The 20,195-nt window shown below is 49.6% G+C and overlaps 1 protein-coding gene across 1 annotated transcript; it reads left to right on the plus strand.

Annotated features, from left to right (window-relative positions):
• Nucleotides 1–10,052: 10,052 nt before the first annotated feature.
• LOC311010044 (zona pellucida sperm-binding protein 3-like) lies at nucleotides 10,053–13,453 on the plus strand (the record flags this gene model as incomplete). Its single annotated transcript, XM_084004523.1, has 11 exons — nucleotides 10,053–10,430; nucleotides 10,508–10,613; nucleotides 10,954–11,072; nucleotides 11,152–11,270; nucleotides 11,499–11,605; nucleotides 12,088–12,265; nucleotides 12,346–12,463; nucleotides 12,726–12,817; nucleotides 12,913–13,007; nucleotides 13,090–13,218; nucleotides 13,317–13,453. 11 exons carry the CDS (start codon nucleotides 10,053–10,055, stop codon nucleotides 13,451–13,453), a joined length of 1,578 nt encoding a protein of 525 aa, XP_083860649.1.
• Nucleotides 13,454–20,195: the final 6,742 nt, after the last annotated feature.

The following is a 20,195-nucleotide window of genomic DNA, read 5'->3' on the forward strand; positions in this document are numbered from 1 at the left end:
TAGGGAATGATAGTAATTTTCAGGCTGTTTGGCTCCCATTCGCTGCTTGTGAGCAATAAACTGATTATAGATGAGAGGCCGTCAGATACGTCTGTTGTGCCTTTTTTCCCTCGGTGACAGAGCCATTTAAAAGTGAGGGCTTCAGTGAAAGTACACTTCAAATCCCATAATAGCAGAAGGAGCTAATATTGATCCCATTTTCCTGTCTGCTTAGCATCCTCCAGCTATTGTGCAGAACCTGAGACGGGCTGCGATTCACTTTTTTAATCTGTTGGATTCGAAAAAACACTGCAAGTTCGCACGCAGCGGAGGAAGAGAAAGTGAAGTGCTCCTTCGGGAGGCGACGGAAGACAGGGTGCCACTTACCTGCTGCAAGCCCAGCGAGGATTTTCCCTCCAAGCAGCGAGGGAAAACGCCAGGCCTTATTCTGTAAGCCTCTCTCTGCAGGGCTGCGATTAGAGGACATTCCTCGTGCGGGCGGCCCGTCGGTGGTCACCGCCGCCGCCGCCATGTAACGCACGGTCTCCGGCGTCTTTGAAGTGGCGGGATAAGCCGGGGCCTTGGACGCGGGACGAGTTCAAAAGGGCCCCACGGAGGGATTTTTGAAACCCAGGGAAGGAATCCAGCTCTTCCTCAGATCATTTCCAGCCTGGTTTCCCACCGTGTCAGCGAACAGCCAGAGAGGAGGAAACAGAAAGAGAAAAAAAAAAAGCCTGGAAGGCTTGTAGGCGAATGAGTGACTGAGACATTTTGATTGCTTTATTTTGGGAGGGCTTTGATTCAGAGACTTACAATTAGCGAGCAGCTGGAGTCGAGGTTCAAAGGCAGAAACATGACATTTCCCCCTCATCGTCCTGTCAGCTTTACATGCATGTTTCTTTACAACCAAACAACTGAAAGGACCGAAATCGTGATGAGAAAACAAGTCTGAAGGCTGAACTCGCTGCATGTAATACAGCATGCTAACATCACAAAGACAAAGGATTTCAAACTGAAGGCTAAAAGACCTTTTCCTGTCCTTCTCCCTCCCCGTCCCACAATGCCCCTCTTCCTAATAAGCCCCTTCATGCTGCTGTCATCATTTAGCTCCCTCGATCGTGCCGGCAGCCAAAGATCCGGCGGAACCAAAGCGCTGTAATCGGAGGACGGAGTCGGGGCAGAATCTGACTCTGCGTGACCTCGGAGGAGACGGGAAGCCACCGGGACGCGTTCCCAATGCCAAACAGTCCCGCCAAGGCCTGGACCAGCTTAACAGGCTTTTACTCCGGACTGGAAATAGTCTTTGTATATGCTCTCCAGCGTGTGCTGCATAGTTAGTGAAACCCACGAGGGCCGCACGGCTTGCCAAGACGGGAAAAGTCTGCAGTGTCCACACATGACCCTGAACGCCACACCCTCGGACCCCCAGGTGCTTCTGTGTGGGCTGGGACGTTACAGTAATGTTGTGTTTTGGCCGAAGCTGCGGCCCCGAAACCGCAGACAGGAAGCCGATTGTATCTGTGATGAAGAATGGGCTCATGCTCCACAGTTATGCTATAGCATCAACTCCACTTTTATTCAAAGATAAAGATCGAGGGACAGCGTTTCCGTGGATGAATCTCCTGGTTGCCATTCATCAGATAAAAAAATGTGCATCCTGTTAATAAAGCACTTCAATGAAAGGCTGCAGCTCCTGCCACACATAACGACTACAAGCCAATCAACCACTAGACTGCATGGATCTTTCAAAATAAAAGCATGTCAAGCCTTCATATGTCAGCGAGGGAAAAGTCTGGATGAACACTTCAATCTCTGAAGGTCTTTTTGTTGCATGTTATCTAAAGGGCTGGAGAGCAGTGAAATGAGGCTGAGAGAAGCAGAACGGAGTGACATCCTGTCGCTGCTCTCCTCATTGCCGTGGCCATCAAGTTTGCACGGAGCTGTCTGATCCCCGAAGTAAGAAAAAAAAAACCAACCCTGCTCCCGGTGAGGTCTGATCCCTCAGCGTTGCTCTACTGGTCCCCACTGCACACTGACCAGCTGCACCAGTGGAGCTTGCACCGGGCTTTTATTCATTTGATCCAGCATACATTTCCTCCTGCCTCTCTTCACTGACCCGTCAAATTGCCTGTTGGAGGGAAAGATGGTGGAGCTTCTTTTTTTTTTTTTTTTTTCAGACAACAAAAAAACAACCCACAGGTTGTCTGTCCGTGTCTAAATGACAGGTGTGTGTGTGTGTGTGTGTGTGTGTGTGTCTCCGGTCAGACGACCGATCCTGCTAATCCCGTCCATCCCGGAGGACCGGCAGTGTGACTGGGTAATTGGCCACTGACTGAGCAAGACCGCTCTGGTGGCACTGCTTATTGAACCACTGTCAGAGAGAGAGAGAGAGGTAGAGAGAGGTAGAGAGAGAGAGAGAGAGAGGTAGAGAGAGGTAGAGAGAGGTGGAGGCATAACGAGGCGGGAGAGGAATTGGAAGAGAAGGTAGAAAGAACGAGGGGACAAAATCAAGAGACAGATGAGGAGTAACAAGAGCAGAGAGGAGTGATCCAGATGGAATAAATAGGGGAGGGGGGAGAGTGTGGGTGGGTGGACGGGGGAGGAAAAAGTGAAAGTGAAGAGAAGAGAATTTTGAGAGTGACCCCGAAGCCACCGCTCCCTCTTCTCTCAGCTCAAATGTGACACTTTCATGATTACACTGGACCCCCTTTTTTTGGTGGTGGTGGTGGTGGTGGTGGTGGTGGGGGGGCACAGCTTAATCTTAAAAGGATGAGCAGGCGGGAGGGGGGGAGCAGTGGGGACGGGTGAGGAGGGAGGCATGGTAATGGAAGTCTGGGTTAATACTTTCCTCCTCCAGCTGGCCGGCGAACAAATTGCCTTGTAAAAGCAGAAGCGATGGATAAATAAAGGATGGAATAAAGAAAAAGTATATCCCTCCAGCAAATTGGCTGTCATTGGATTATCCCCTATAAAGCAGGATTTGTGTGTGTGTGTGTGTGGAGGGTGGATTTTGGGGTATATGTGTGAGCATTTTCTTGCATCACATAGATGTCAAGTGTGTGTGTGTGTGTGTGTGTGTGTGTGTGTGTGTGTGTGTGTGTGTGTGTGTGTAAAAGATGTCTGGTATCAGGCACCAGGCAGAAAGGGTTAAAGGCGAGAAAGGATTGGATGAGCGATCATCGCCTCATCGGCTCCATTAAACACACGCCTGTAAATCAGAGAGAAACACTCATCCTGCACACACACACACACACACACACACACACACACACACACACACACGGACAGGTAACGTCATGATATAAGTGAGTTGCAAAGCTTCAAATGTAGGTAAGTAGAATAACAACGGGGCATGTTTCAGACGTCTTTTTGTCACAATCAGATAAGATTGACGTCAGCGTGAGGTCATCCCAGGTGACGATGTAACAACAGGAACGAACACGCAATACGCATTTACCATGCGGGACCAGCCGCCCCCCCTCGGGCTGATCCCGGATCAGCATGCTGTCGGTGCCGAGGACTGAGTCAGCGGCTTTCCTGATATCTGATATATCCTCCTCCCTAACTCTCACGCCCGGGGAGAGAAGAACTCTGAAAGTTTGGACATGAACGAAGCAGAGAAAGGAAAAAAAGGTCGGGGACATTTATTTACCTTAAAGATAAGAGCGGGATTAAGGAAGGTGATGAAGGTGGAAGGTCATCGGCTGAGTGTGTGACCTTCCTTCCACGGGACGTCCCACGGATCCACCCAGTAGGGCAGATATAAGAACCGTCCCTTCCTTACAGTCGTTTAAAATTGAATTATAATGACTGATGCTGCACAATCAATGGTGGCCATTTCAACAAACTGTAGTGAAGTATTGATTCGGCCGCGGCCTGCAGTGAAGCCGTTTATCTCCCATTAAAACAATCCCTCCTAATCACCTTAAGGTGCTCTTTAGAATCATGGCAGGAGGAATTAGCAACAAAACTGCGCGTCGTTAGAATCAAATCTATTAATGTATGCGTCGTCTCGGCCTCCGGGAGGTTTTTTTTGTAAATAAAGTGCCATAATGTGTGCGCTCATTTTGAATTCCCCCGAGGTTCCCCTCCATCGCAGCGATCATCCAGCGTTTACGGGCTGCAGCAAATATTATCAGAATATCAGAATATTCAGAGAGACATCAGCAAAATATAGATGTTTTGGGGCATTAAAGCATGTAAACTAATAACAAGTGTTTTTAAATATCAAAGAAGTGTTATTGCTGTAATGAGTGAGAATCAACCTTTAAAGTGGCAGCCATCTTTTCAAAGAGCACCCAACCATCGATCCAGCCGTCTCACATCCTCCGACCAACATGTGAATTACGCTTTCTGCCGGATTCTGCCTTTGATAAGGAAATCACAGCCGCTCTGATGACCACCGAGGACGCCGCCGGCCGGTTTGAGATCTCCTGACAAGGTTAACAGATGATCAGTAAAGAGGGGCTCCCCACGGCCGCCGCCGCCGCTCCTTCCTCCCTCCCTCCCCCTCGATATCAATCAATACCTGCTAACAAAACCTCTGCGGGGCTCCTCTCTCTCTCTGCACTCTTATTCATATTTCAGGATGTTATTAGAGCGTGCGGCGAAATGTCAAGCTCCTCACAAAGTAAATATCTCTCCGAGTGGCACCGGGCGAGTGGAGGTGGGGGGAGGAACTACTTTTCTTCTCTGTCAGACATTAGGGTAAGAATGATTTCCCCGCCGGCGGCGCCAAGTCGTTTGTTCCTGCCGTGTTTCCAACGATCATATTGGCGTGGGTGTTTGCATTTTAATGGATGCCGCTCCTCCTTAATGCTGAAGGCACCTTTAAGATGAATAGAGGGATATGAGTATGTGTGAAATAGGGTTTTTGTGCAGACGGCAGCCGAAATCGCTTTGTTGAGATCAGCTGCCGTCCCCACCGGGCGAGTCGTGTCCGGGAGAAGAGAGGTGGATCAAAAGGAGCGTGAGGTGGTTGGTGACGGGCCTCCATCTTTTCTCCATGTTACGCATCAGCAATGACAACCGAGGACAGGAAGTGTGTGTGTTTGTTGTCCTGACTGAACATCTGTGCGAGAGAGGCAAATAGTGCCGTGATGACAGCATCATAGTCAGCCTCTGGGATTGTGGGTAATGAAGCTCTCATGGGATCACCAGCTTGGTGATGTCACAGTGCCACGGCGAACAAGCACAATCAAAGCCCCGCTTGACAGGAAGCGAGGAGGCGCCGCTTCCTGTCGGCGGTGACGGCGCGCGTGGCGACAGCTCACGGCCGACCTCATTCGTCGTCGCCGCTGTGAGGAAGATGTCTGCGCGTCACAGGGGCCTTCTGGGTAATTAGGAGGTAAAAACGACGCCCTCCCATTTTATTCACCACAAGACGAGTGACTTTCCTGGCGAGTCGAAGGATGCAACTGGCGAAAAAATCTCCCAAATTCTTCTGTCTGTGTCACGTCTTACCTCAGACGCCGTGTCCATCCGTCTGCCGACTTGGAGGCGTTTCTTCTGCAGGCCGGGAATTGAACCGCGTCGCTGCGTCTCTCCGGCTCTGTGCTGAGGAGCACTGAGCAGGGATCAGGAAGAGCTTCGAGGAGCAGAACACCTCATTTGTGGCCGGTTCGTCTCCGAGCTGCTGGGAACTTTTGGTCCCACAGTGCCACCTGTTGACCGAAAATATATCCTCACAGATCATTTTAGACGGCCTTTTTTTCTTCTCGAGCTTTTAGTGGCCGAATGATTTTATACGTCTGCAACACAAAGTTAATCCTTTTGCACTGTTTCCTGTCTGGAGGTAAGATTCAAGTACAAAACAAGACATTCAATTTCCCTTCTAGAGGCCGAATTAAGTTATTCAACCCATATTACCCAGAAAACCAGCTGATTCGTCTGCGATGAAATTGTTGTCGAGGTCACCAGAGGGTGGACTCCAAGTCACAGCAAAGCAGAACCAAACTATTAAATCTTCCATCATTTCCCACTCCTCCTATAACCTCGTTGTGGCGGTGGAGCTCAGGTCTAGACGTTGTGAGGAGGCAATCGCCATCCATCACGTCCGATTATGCCGTTTAGATGTAATTGCAAACCCTTGAGGATCGCCGAGCCGTCCTCGTCCCCGGCACACGAAGAAAGGGCTGGAATATCATGGGTCGAGAGAGATAGGGAGAGAGGGAGAGGGAGCAGGCACCTCCAAACACATTTCACAGACAATCAAATTAGAGCCGGCGTTCGATACATCACTGACAAATTGTTTATTAAACACACGGTTTGAATTGCAGCATAACCCAGAAGGATCCGAGTGAGGAGAGAGTGAGACGGGGAGCCGTCGTACTCATGCACATCCATGTAAGGAAGACAGGTTTCCACGGTACTCACCCCCTCATTCACGCCAACACGCCATTTATGTCCTTTTCTCCAGAAAATGCCCCTAGCGTGGACGTAAACAACGTTGGCCGAGGTCGCGCTGGCGCCGTTGGTGTTTGATTCCCGGCGGGGGCCCACCCACGTTCAAACGGCACGGCCGGAGCACTTTGGTTAAAAGCGTCCCCCCATATGGTATGCTAATGCGCCGGGATCATTTGTTTCCTGTCGTCTCAGAGCGAGGAGCCTGCGGGTCACGCGGAGGCATAACTCACCTCTCGTATTGTGTAGCCGGCAGTTTGAAACTCGCCTCCCAAGTGGCGGGACGACTACGGAGAGCCGTGCGGTCATTATGCAACATTTATCATTTTATAGATCCCCCCTCTGAAAAGGCATTACAGTGGAATGGATCTCAGGCTGTAATGAAGTATCGTCAACTTCACAGCGGCGGCGATAAATCCCAACGGCTCCGGAGCTCCGCCCGAAGCTCTGATTTATCGGCCAGACGAGTGGTTTGGGAAGATTTTAATGTTTCAACCTTTATATTTAAATCGGGCAAACTCGGTCGGAAAAAGTGAAGCCGACGCCCATCAAGGGGCGCCTCTTGGTTGCAAAAATCACCTTTGCAAAGGTGTGTTTTTCATGCCAGCCAATCAGAGCAGACTGGGCTCTTAAAGAGACAGGAGCGTTCCAGACAGAAGGATAATGAAAGCATGTTAAAATATACTCAAATAACCTGGGGTCAAGGGTCAGATTGGTGTTAGGAGATCATCTCACAGCTTGAGGCAAAATAAATGAAGTTTCATGGAAAAAAAAAAGAAAAGAAGATGAACAAAAGGTCAAACTTTTTTTCTGATGCTTTGGTTGTTATTCCCACGATGTAGTATTTATTGAATTCTGCTCATGTGATAATAAGATTCATGCATCTTTAAGTTGGCATGAGAGGTTAAATGATCTCTTATGGCCGAGAGCCTGAACCTGAGCGTTTACAGACGCAACAAACTGTAACGCACGCAGCTAAATGTCATCAGATCAGCTCCTCCGTAGCACACCAATCAGATAAGGTGGAAAAAAAAGTTGCTCAAGAGAGAGAAACTTTGGGCGGGGGACGAGGGGCTAAAGGTCAGCTCCTGATCCTCCCGCCGCTGCATTGTACCTCGGCGCGGGGCGATGACACCTGTCAATCAAGCGGCGGCGAAGACCTTTACGCCGTGACAAAAGCCCGCTCGCAGCCTTTTGAGGGAGAAATGAGAAATGTCACGGGTGTAGAGAGAGCTGATGTCAAAGCTCTCGGCCAGAGCCACTTTCCCTCGGAATGATACATCAGCTGTTAGAGCGGAGCGGGGAGATCATTATCCCTTTGTGTGTGGTCGCTGGGTGCAGCGGTGTGATGCATGTCTTTAATAACAGTCCATTAGCTCTCTGCCTGTGTGTGTGTGTGTGTGTGTGTGTGTGTGTGTGTGTGCGTGTTCCCACGTGGAGACGTGTTGGAAAATGGCCGCTGCTGTTATTTCATGTTGCTCCCGCCGGGCCGAGCAGCAGCCGGGCTGCTGTCTGTCTCCCTCCGCCCGAGGTTCACTGACCCCGAGCATGTTTTTCTTCTCTCCCGCCGCTGTTTTCACCCTCCCTTTTTTCTCTTCTCACTCTCACACTTGTTCCTGCTGCCTCTCTCCCGTTTCATCTCTGACTCCCGTCAGATTCACGTATTTGCTCCCCGTTTTAACAACCGCGCGTCGTGACTGCCGTGTACCGACGCGTGCCAGCGAGAAGAGAACGTCTCCCAGTCCCACGCCGACGCATAGAAATGCGAACGCCGCTCGCCCACCTCCACCACAACAGCAGGCTTTAACTAATCCATCTCCCACTACATGTTTTTAATGAGCCTCCATAACCGCTATCCGTATGGCGCAGCGCGGCGGCGGCGGCCAAATGGAAGCCGTTGCCGTGACTTTGTTGCTGTCAGCGGAAACGTGACGGGGGGACACGTGTGTGCATTTGGTTGTGTTGCCGTTGCCTCTGAGCATCTGTGTCGGCCATGTTGCCATCCTGGTGGACGATTTCCCATCTGGTAGATCTGCATGTGTGTGTGTGTGTGTGTGTGTGTGTGTGTGTGTGTGTGTGTGTGTGTGTGTGTGTGTGTGTGTGTGTGTGTGTGTACGGGCCTATTTACCTGCATCATCCTGTCCATGTCTGAAAATGCACCAGGATTATTGGAAACAGAAGCTGATGGGAGGGGCGGCGGTCTGTGTGTGTGTGTGTGTGTGTGTGTGTGTGTGTGTGTGTGTGTGTGTGTGTGTGTGTGTGTGTGTGTGTGTGGAGGTAGAAGCTGCCAGGCCCCTTTCAGAAGCCCCCAAGGGGGCCACATTAGGGCCCTCCGGGGGCCAAATTAGAGGCAGCTAACCAAGTTAGAGATCGGCAGCAGAGGGGGCCTGACTGGCAGGGATGGACTGATTTCACTCACTGAACTCTATCACACACACACACACACACACACACACACACACAGACACACACACACACACACACACACACACACACTCTTTGTTTTGCCGCCGATCAGCAAAAGATAAAAGCCGGTTCCTGACAACAGCAGCCTCTCTGTTGGGGAGTCTGCAGGGAGATCCTGGGAGGAATGGACGTAATGTATTCCTGTCGGCCAGATTAGTGCATCTGTGTCGAGAGGAAGTCGTGATTTCAACCAAATTAGCTCCGTAGGAACAAAGAGTTTCTGTGAATGAAATCGAATCATGTGTGTTTTTTTATCGATATGTTTTTACAGGAAATATTTCCATAAGTACGGCTTCGGATGCTGAGAAATGTTGATTTTTAGAGTCATAAATGCCATGTTTTCCATTAGTTGTAGGAAAGCAGAGGTTTTACTTGCTTATATTGTAAAGGGAATGATGGTAATCTATCAAACTTAAAAATAATAGTGGAAAAACAAATGTTTTCTGCTCAAATATTTACATTTTGACTCAATAGAATCATTAACTGTAAGCATGAATATATCACGTATGTTAAATGAGTTTAAAGAAAGTACAAATAGAGAGTTTATATATGTTGATTGACATGCCCTGCTGGAACAGGTTCAAGGCCCCGCCCCCCTGCTTCCTGTCACATGTCACGCACACGCGCACGCATTTGGTGGCGGTGACATTTGCGAGGTCCCACGGAGGATGGCCGTAAATCTCCGTTTTATGAGCGCCTGCTGAACTGGGACTATGTGGACCGCGTGGCCTTGACACTGAAGAGCAGGCGGCATGAAAACCCAGAGACTCCCTGGAAGTGCTGATTGATTTGTCTCATGAGGGCAGTGAACGCCACTCAGTGTGGGGGGGGGTCAGGCTTGTTCCTGTTTATAAAAGTCTCTGTTCATTAACGTCACGACAAGTGGCAGGAGGTGTTTGCCTTTAATGCTTTTGCTTTTTCCACGTTTAAATATATAAAAAAGTACAAAATAGTTCAATGAAATAGTTATTTCTATGAAATGAGTGACTTAAGAGGCTGTAAATTAAATTGCGGGAGTGCACAGCCAAGCAGCCGTCGTTTAATCTGCAGCTCTATTTAGTGAGTCCTCCAGGCTGGAGGCCAATCAAGTCATTAGGAGTGGGAGGAGCCGGCCCGAGCTACAACTCACTGCTGGTCCAAAGACAGAAGCAGCTCTCTGGAGGGAGAAAACACCAAAACCTCTGGTTTTTGTGTGATACGTTGTGATGGGGTTCAGAGAGGCGGCTTTGTTCAGGTTTGTGCTTCTCCTCTTAGGTGGAACTCTGCGTGCTGCCACGCAAAACTGGTCAAACCTGAGCACCAATGAGACTCGGATCCCACAAGAACAAGCGTTGACAAGCTTCCAGTCGGCAGGTCTCCAGGAGACCCAGATGGAGAGCCAAGTAGAGACCCGCGGCCCGGCCCGCTCCCCTCTCACCTACCGGCTCAAGACCTACCAGCTCGGCAGGGAGAAACCACTCCGATCGGAGGCCAGCAGGCAGACCTCGGAGAAGCTGGAGCCCGGGGTCACGGTGCAAGCTCAAGAGCTGGTCAGACTTGTCCAAGGGCCGGATCTGAACCCGCCTGTCCAGCAGGAACCAAAGGTAGGACTCCCTCCACCTGCCTTTTATTCATCTGCTGCACCGTCTCAGCCTCCATTGAACGAGAGTGATGTTTCCAGGTGCTGACGCTGGTGTTTGACCAGCGGGTGCCCGAGCCGGCCGCCAGCGTGGCAGCGCGCTGCGGAGAGGGAGAGGTCACCGTAGAGGTCAAACAGAACTTCCTCGGTAATGGCTGCCGGTTAGTTGTCTGAAACGGGGGGGGGGTTCAGGTTAGGAAATGTTAATGCAACGGTGAAGATGGCCCACTCAGTGCCGATTACTGCAAATGGCACAGACTATGGACGCGGGGGATCAATATCATGCTTCCGTTTTTTTATTTCTTCACTCGGAGAAGGAGCATTCTGCTCAAACGCTGACTTCCAGCGATGCATTAAGAAGCCTTTTTCTTTGTCCTGTGGCTGAACCTCCTCTCTGCTGTGAGTGTTATTGACTGGACCGGCCTCGGGGTAATGGTCGTTTTTTTTTAAGCTGCACCTTTTTTTTTTTCCCCCCCTCCTGTTCCCAGGGAACGGTCAGCTGATCCGACCGACTGATCTGACCTTAGGAGGCTGCGCCGCGCTCGATGCCGCCCCCCGCGTCCTGCAGTTCCAGACTCGGCTCCACGGCTGCGGCGGCACAGCGAGGGTGCGTGGCTCGCCCCCTCCCCCTCCCTCGGCACCCATCGACTCATATCCTTTGAAGTAACTGTGTTTTTTCCCCTCAGATGACTGAAGAAACGCTCATCTATTCCTTTTCTCTCATGTACTCTCCGACACCCATCGGCAACACGTACATTTTAAAGACCAGCCCCGCTGAGGTGGTAATTGAATGCCACTATCGAAGGTAAAGCCCCCCCTCCCCCCTTAATTCTATCCCTGCTGTTATCAGACTATCTGTTTAAATTCCATTCCACGAGGCTGTAAAAGGCTCTTTAAGGATTTGAACGTCCTCATTAAAGATGATTATATTTACCTGCCTGTTTTATATTCCGCTCTCTCTCATCCGTCTGTCTTGTGAGCGAGGCCTTCGTTCTTAGTGAAGTGGCCGTCCTTCCTGTGATTGTCCCCGCAGGAGGCATTACGTGAGCGCCGTCGGCGGCGCCAGGCCTACCTGGAACCCGTTCGCCGCCAAGGTGTCGGCAGAGCAGCAGCTGAGCCTCTCCCTGCGTCTCATGACAGGTTGGGAACGCGCATTAAGAGAGAGAACAAACTAAAGTTTAAACTTTCTGATCTGCGTCGGGCGGTTTTGTGTAATTTCCCCCAGCGACGGGCGTAATCGCAATCACAAGGACGACGCTGCCGACTGCTGGAAAATGCTAAACAGTGACTCGATGCTAAACAGTGACTTGATGCATGAGCTGAGATTACACGCCTCCGCTGACCTCTGCTGACCTCACCCACAATGCAATGCACACTTAACAGGCTGATTACGCTCCTGTGATGCACTTACTGTAAAACTAGCATTCACTGTTTGAGTTCTGAAAGTTTTTAAACTAGTTTCTGCCGGCACAGACGCCCATCTGTGTTCCCTCAGGTTAATAACGCAGCATCCGTAATCCATTTAGTGCTTTTTCTCTTATTCTTCCGGAACCTCCATCCTCAATCATTTAGCATCTAATCACATTGATGGCTCCAGCATGACTTTCTCCCTTTTCTCCCAGAGGACTGGCGGTCGCCGAGGCCCTCCGGCGTTTACTTCCTGGGCGACGTGCTGCACATGGAGGCGGCGGTCCTCCGGGGCGCCCACGTCCCTCTGAGGGTCTACGTGGACGGCTGCGTGGCCAGCGCGGGCCCGGACCCTGAAACCCAGCCCAGATACGCCTTCATCAGCAACCACGGGTGACTGGTCTGAAAGGAGACACGTCGTCATAATGGAGCTCCCAGTTCACCTCTGGTTTTGTGTGTTTTTTCCATATAAGGTGTTTAAGTGATGCTAAGCTGACGGGAGCCAAGTCCTACTTCATGCAGAGGAGCCAGGAGGATAAACTTCACTTCCAGCTGAAAGCCTTCAAGTTCCACCAACATCGCAGCAATTCAGTAGGAGACGGGTTTTAAAAATGTCTTTTTATTTAAGCAGTTTGACTGTTGTGACGTGACCAGCGTAGCTTTAATCCCAGCTGTGCTGTTGGTCTCCTACGTGCTAAGTTGGCACATAAAGTACACATTAGTGAGCGTTGTTTGAGGGCCTTAATACCCTCATGTGCTGTCGCTGCTTGGTATACATACATAAATCTTTCTTTTGGTGCAAAACCAAAAATAACTTAAATAATAAATAATGCTGAATGTGAATTCTTCACAGCTCTACATCACATGTCGCCTGAAGGCAACGAGAACCTCCGTTCCCGTCACCACGCAGCACAAAGTGTGTTCCTTCTTGACTGAAGCCAACAGGTGGCTGTGCTTTTACTTCATTTTCATATGAATATTAATATATTCTAATGCTGTGACTAGCTCAGCAGTAACACTCTACTTCCGGCTGTGGACAGATGGGTGGCGTCGGGCGGAGACAACGAGGTGTGTAGCTGCTGTGACACCAGCTGCGGCGGGCAGAGAAAGGGGAGGAGCCTCGCCGATGATGCCGGTACAGTTTACATGACGGAAGTGAGCTCGTCCCTTTTTTTTAATTGTCCAGGCAGTCGTATGAAATGTTGCACTTGCTCCAGATGTGCAGTGGGAGGAGACGCTGGCTCTGGGACCCCTACTGGTGGAGGAGCTGCCCCAGCTCCTGGTGGTGGAGGAGGTCCCGGTGGAGGAGCAGCCCCAGCTCCAGACGCATGAAGTGACCCAAGCAGGTAACCTCCAGCATCACCAGGCACATGCATTAATTCTTCCTGCCCTGCTCCTGATCCTCAATGCTGCGACTGATAGAGATGTTTGTCTCCGTCCTCAGCATCCCGTCCGTCCTCGGCGTCCACGGTCCTGCTGTGTGGAGCGGCTGCGGCGCCGGCTCTGCTGCTGCTGCTTCTCATCGCTGCCGTCGTTCACAGCAGACAACACAAACCCGCTGGCCACTTTGTCTGCACCTGATTTAAGAAAATAAAAAGACTTCTAACCAAGCTTCACCTTTCTTGACCTGTAAAAAATGAAAGCGGCTCCTCTGCTTCTTGTCTGGGGCCTGAAGGTAACGGAGGGCTTTCTGTGTTTCCAGTCAAACTTCATGTGGTTGGATCCGAGCGTTCGATGCTCTGCCGGGGTCCAGAGCGGTTAAGCTGAAGTGTCCCGGCCTTGCAGAAAGCGACCCCAGCCATAAAAATGTATGCTGTGTACACAACGAGCCACTGTATATTGCTCCATCAATCAGAGCGCTGTGATCCGGCCTTGAGGCGCGGCGCAATAAATGAACATGGTTTTCATAATGCGGAGGGGCGTTTAGAGACGAGCGACCTGTATACACACATTCAAGTGAATATACAAGAAGAATAGGAGGAAGGAAGTCACCCAAAGTGCAGCCTTTATGCTTAATTCATGCACGGATGATTTGTACGGGTAATTTTTCGGGGGGCATGTGGCTAAGCCCGCCATTGCCCGGATCTCCAGGAGCTAATTTAATACACGCCATTACTAGTGAGCTGCCATGTAATTCACTTGAGCTGCATGAGGTTTCCCCATCTCTATACTAATCCACATCAAGGAAACCGTGGCAAAGAAATGAAAAGAGGAGCGCCGTGGGCGCCGCGCTGCACGCTGGAACACAGAACGCCATCCCGGCTAACAATAGTCATATTTTAGCTCGGGGCCATTTCCTGGTTTTCCCCTTTAATTCCCCCCCCCTCCAGCTTTCTGCCAGTGGCAGAGTATCCCAGAGACGGGGCTCATCATGAACTGTTGCTCACGAGCCCGGGAAGACGAATAGACATAATTAAAAAGGCCATAAAGGCGAGAGCAGGGGCTTTTATTACAGTAATATGTGAAGGCCTCGGTTTAATGGGGTGTTTGTTGCCGCGCTGCTTTACTGCTGCAGCCATGCTGACCCCCCCCTCTCTCCAACACACCAGAGGCTAATAAAAAGCCAGAGCTAACGACGCACCAGCAGGAAGCATGACAGCGAGAAGCATGCCCACGCCGAGGCTCGCTGATGGACCCCCAAAACGGGTCGTTGACGACGAGGGGACGGGATTAGAGGAGGAAGAACACAACAACAAACCAGATCAGAACCAGGACTGGTTTTGGGAGTCATGTATCAGCTCCCCTCCTGCTGCTGATGGTAAATGTAGTCCACTGAAGAAAAACATTCCCACTGCTTTTTTCCATCACGTCCTGACTTGTTTTTATACAGTCTGCAGCTTTAAGAGGAGTGTACAAGGTGTTAATGACTTGTTATGGCTGCAGAGCATCATCATCATCATCACCATCACCATCACCATCATCATACCGGGGGTAGTTGCCCGGCTACAGATGTCTAACTGTTATGGCGGCATGGACCCACGCTGACAAGCAGAATGGCGGAGAGTCCTGAATCAGCCGTTTTACCCCGACAGGATGTGCGACCCTGAGGGCGCTTTCACTCTCACACACACACACACACACACACACACACACACACACTCTGCCCATCAAAAGTAATGGTGTGTGTCCAGCGGCAGGAAGGGAGAGTCCTCTCATGTCTGGCGGCCATAGCGATATCATGGCTGCAGACGGAGCGTGCTGGGGAATATCGTTCCACGCCATTGGTATGCTGCCGGCGTCCACGCGGCGTCGACGCCAGACTTGTTGGCCGAGGAGAACCCACAACACGTGGACTCCAATCCAGACAATCCTTTGTTTGATTTGAAAATCAACAGTCATAGGCTGTTTAATAACTGAAGGTGTGCTGTTTTACGCCCCTGCCACAGATGGCACTATCACATCTGACCTCTGACTGGGCCCACCATCAACCCCTTAATTAAGAGGGGGAAAGTTGCTAACGCAGGAAATGGATTTAATTAGCCTGGTCTTAGCACACACACACACACACACACACACACACACACACAAAACAATTAAGCCTCTTTTATCCCGGCTAATGGCTTCAGTGACTCAGAGCCTTTCTCATTAAGACTATCAATAATATGCTGATTACATGCATCCAGCTCGCCGTTATCGGGGCACAAAGGGACGGGTGTGTGTCCCCGAGGTTCCGGGGGCGGGGCTCCCTGTCTGCACGACCTTATCTGCTCAAGTAGACGTTTTGAATTGTTTGGCTGGAGAAGCTGAGAGGGGCTCCGCGTTGCCGTGTCTTTATTTATCTTATCGGGGAGGGCACGTGTGTCTATGAAGATGTACAGCTGAGGGCTTTATGGGGGCCACATAATAGACTAGAGAGGGCCAGGAGACTATATCTGTGTGTATGAGGGCCGAGGCTTTCAATCAAATGCGTCTCCTCCCGCCTGGGGACCTTAATCATATTCAAGCACTTCTTTGCAGATATATATCGCTGATATAACAAGCAGTCGTGTGGCGTTTCCTGTGTTGTAGATGCAGATAGACAGGCGTCTGTCACGCAGGCAGGAAGACAACGGGTCTGGGCTTTGACCTCCAGTCTCTTCCTGTTGGAACAGACACTGGCATCCCTCCCAGAGGAGGCCAGAGGGAAGCGGGTGGCTTGACCTGCGGGGACACACCTTCACCCCCCCCCCCCCCCCCCCCCCCCCCAACCTCCACCTCCACGCTCCATCACTAAACATCCCCGATGGGGGCCGCTGCCACGCCGCCTCTGATCTCCACTGTTTTCCAGCCCATGCTATTGTGAGCTTTGTTTTTCCACCAGAGTTCTGAGGGCCCCGCGGGGCCACCTGCGGAGCTGACGGACAGACCTTTGTTTCGGCTCCCTGCCTCCTTTTTGAAAAATCTTCTCAATAGTTGAGTTTTACCAAATTACAACAGAGAGATAGTTAAAAAAAAACTGGATAAATGCATGCTGGGAATTATTGTATATTGTTTTTCACTTCAATTCTGACTTTTTAGACATTAGTTTGGATCCTTCTCCATCCTACATTTCCCATAATGCAACCAAAAGCATGAGCACGGACGTCCAGTCAAAAAACTGAAGGTCAATTTGCAAGATTATTGCAAACTTTGAGAGCTGCCAGATAGACAATCCATGTGATCCAGAACAACTGAAACCAGATATGTAAATGTACCACATGAGCCGAATGCTCCCCCCCAAAAAAATGAAAAATAAGTTGTTTCTCGGGCCGGTGTTCCCACGGCAGCTGTGCCAACAGCACCACACACAACCTCTCAGCCCAAACAGCCAGCAGATAAATAAATCATCCGCACCAGGGAAGTTAACGCGGATGTGACTTACTGCGGAGCAGATGTCTGTTCTGAAATAACATGAGATCCATCCCATAGCGAAGCCAACACCTTCCTTCTAACCACCATGAGGATAACCACAACAAAGGGCCCCTCTTCCGTTTATTCCAGCTTTAGATGTGAGGGGGGTTTCGGCCACACAATGGATGAAAATATTCTGGCCTTGATGTTTTTAAGGGGGAATGTGCAGAACGATGTTTGATGCGGGCTCTCAGGTGCACGACAACAAGGAGATAAGAAAAAATGAAGAAACTCACACCGCTCCTCTTTTATGAATCCTAATAAACACATATTTGTCCTATAGACCGCGACCTTTAATCCTGATAGGCACGCTGAAAAGGGGATGAACCCACGGCACACAAAACGCACTCCTTTATCATTTTGCCAGAGCCATCAACCTGAATAAATAAATCCCCCCCCTCCCGTTATCTCGCAACGCAAAACTGGATAAGCGCTCCCCACTGGGTCTGGATGGAGGAAGCTGTCAGCGCCTCTATTTTGGTTTGCTCACACAGAGACAGAATCCTGTTTTCCTCTCCAATCCATCCTCCTGGTTTTTCAATCCCCGGAGAGTCGTTTTCCCCTCCGTGTGTGTGTGTGAGACGTATGAGCAGCATCCATACATGATCCCTCTTTCCTGCTTATCTCACACGGGGGCCTATATCTTTCAGCAGACGATAAAGCCCACGACGCTGCAGAATTTTCCAGGTTGGGAGGAAAGAAAACAGGATTTTCCGAGTTGTCAGGTTTTAAACCCGTTTGATATATTTGCCCGGCTTCCTATATCACACACTGTTTTGACACCTGTAGCCGCAGCAGCTTTTCTCTGGGGCTCAATTTCAAGTCTCTCATACAAATAGTGAAACAAAAATCTGAGTAGTTATATGTAAGCATGTAGTTCCCCGTGTCACATTCCTCACGTCTACTCCACTGACATGATTTAGAATCTGCTCAAGAGCAATCTGTCGAGAATAATCTGTATAAAAGTCTCTATTCTACAGGTTTTTCATTCATCACAAGAACAAAAGAAGCCAAAAGGAGAAGAGAAGCTGACAGAAGGGAGGCGGTGTGTTGTTGAGCGTTCTCACAGAGCAACATTGCCACCTGCAGCCAATAGAAGTCAATGTTTGGAGGCTTATCAGGCTCAATCAAACCGAGATCAAGCCTTTGGAAGGATGTGAGGAGAATCTGTTCTTTAGGAAGATTGTCTCCATCTTTGTGTTTGCACAGAACACATCTATATACAACTATTGAATCCATTGCTGTGGGACTAATAGTGAAGGTGCAGGAGAATGACGTGGTTCACTGTGAGGGTGGGGGCCATTCTTGTCACTCTGCTGCCCTCCTGTGCTGATCTGGAGTAGGACACATGTAGATACCTATGTTGTGGTATTGAGGTCTTGAGTCTGATGACTGTTTGTGGTGACTTACCTTCCAGTGCGCGCCGTGTCCACTAGATGGAGCCATTTATCCATTATTAGAGTTGAAGGACTTCAGTGGATGACAGCTTCTGAACACAATATAAACAGACACATTAGCACAATAATTAAGTAATTTTTAATATCTACCTATTCGTCTCCATCTGAATCAATACATAGAGATGCTTTTATTGCCAGAAAGAACCAACTTGACCTTCATGGCCCAATGAAAAAGCATTAATATTGTTATTTTACAGCATATTGCATATTCTTTATAGTTCATATGTGATACACTTCTTATCTGGATTATAGTCAGTACTCATCCTATAGCTCAGATGTCATGGTGTGTGTGTGGGTGTACGTGTGTGTGTGTGCACGCGCGCTTGTGAGGTTTGTAATTGATCTACACACACACACACGCACGCTGATCTTCCGCCCACTCCCCTCCATAAATACATTTCCATTGCAAATCACACAGCAAATAAATCACCATGGTTACAGTAATATAATAATTGCCGCACACTCGCAGGAGGCTCTCGCTGATGATGCTTGCAAGGCCACTTAGAAATCAATCATTGCAGAGAAAATACGGCGTTTCACTCGGCAGGAGGATGCATGCTGGGATGCCTGTTTGATCCACCGAGCAGGATGCCGTGAGAACGTAATATTTCCTCATCTTGAGGGCCTGAAACTGTAGGAGGCTCTTTATTATTTCAGTGTTGTTTGTGCAAACACGGTGTATTCTTGCAGAATAAAATGCCTGATTAACCAAAGATGAATGTACACAGGGAGCGGGAGCGACAAACGACCCCCCAAGTGCGTTAATTCAGACGTGAAAATCAAATTGTGCAAAGTTAATCACAATTATGTCAGATATACAAATATATCAAAGGAAGCAAGTAGAGGTGTCATATCGACTGGGGTATTTTTGCATATGTTAATGGAGGATTTGTGTTTGTGTGCATGCGTGACAGTTCAGTGTGAGGTGTGACCCCAAAGGTCAAATTTTCAAATTCGCACACCACCTGAACGCACCATCGGCCTCAAAATAAATGCAAATTCTAACATTCTAACATCATATTCATGAAAAAAAGGGAGACAGACAGGCAGACAGACAGACAGGTCACGCCCAGGCGGAGGCGGGATGTTCACGGTTAAGCTTCGGAGGTCACCATGTCTTTGCTAATGGAGGGGTTGCCTGCCTGCTATGAGGCGTTGGCAGTGTCCTTGTAACCTGCTGCAGCAGCCAGCAGCCTCGCAGCCGACGCATCAATATTTCAACCTGATGGCTCGCCTTGACTTGGGTTATTATCGTCTCGCATGCCCAAACACACAAGAAGTCGTATCCGCCATGCTTTCCTGGAAGTGGAAGACGGCACGCGGCATCACCGGCGGAAAAAAATCCAAACGCTCGCCTTCATTTATCATTCACAGAAAATCCCACCGTCATGGCGGCCAGTCAGAGTGGAAATTGCTTAATTGCTACCTCCAGCTTCAGCCTGCGTGTGTGTGTGTGTGTGTGTAGGAGAGAAACAGAAAGTGTGTGTGTGTGAAGATAATTAGCTGACTTCCCTCAGATCCTTAATGCATTATTGAATATTTCAAAGGAGTCTCAATCCTCTGGGCTAAGCGAGTGCCAAGCCCCGGATCACAGGGCCGGTTCGGTCGTGATGAAGGGCGGTTCAGCCATTAAGGAGTCTGGGCCAGGCTGCTGGCCTTGTGCGAACCCGGGAGCTCATGAATAATATAAATACCTCTACTGTATTTGGAGGCACTTTGGTTTGTGGAGCGGGGCGAGCTGATGACATTGATTTTTTTTGTTGGGGGGGCGTGCAATTTCAGGGAACAATTCAATTTTTAGTGGCAAATCGTGGGTTGTAGACAAATAAGAGGATTTATTGCGATCGCTCCTGGTGGAGAACAACAGTCATTGTCTGCTTCCATTGCAGCGCAACCTTGACAAGAAAATAGCCGAGTTGTCATGGTAATATGCCATTTTTCTCCTGACATTTACGAGATTTTCATCTCCCACAATTACTGCCCGTCCGTTTGCTTTT

The sequence above is a fragment of the Eutrigla gurnardus genome, assembly GCF_963514095.1.
Source record: "Eutrigla gurnardus genome assembly, chromosome: 24".
NCBI lineage: Eukaryota > Metazoa > Chordata > Actinopteri > Perciformes > Triglidae > Eutrigla > Eutrigla gurnardus.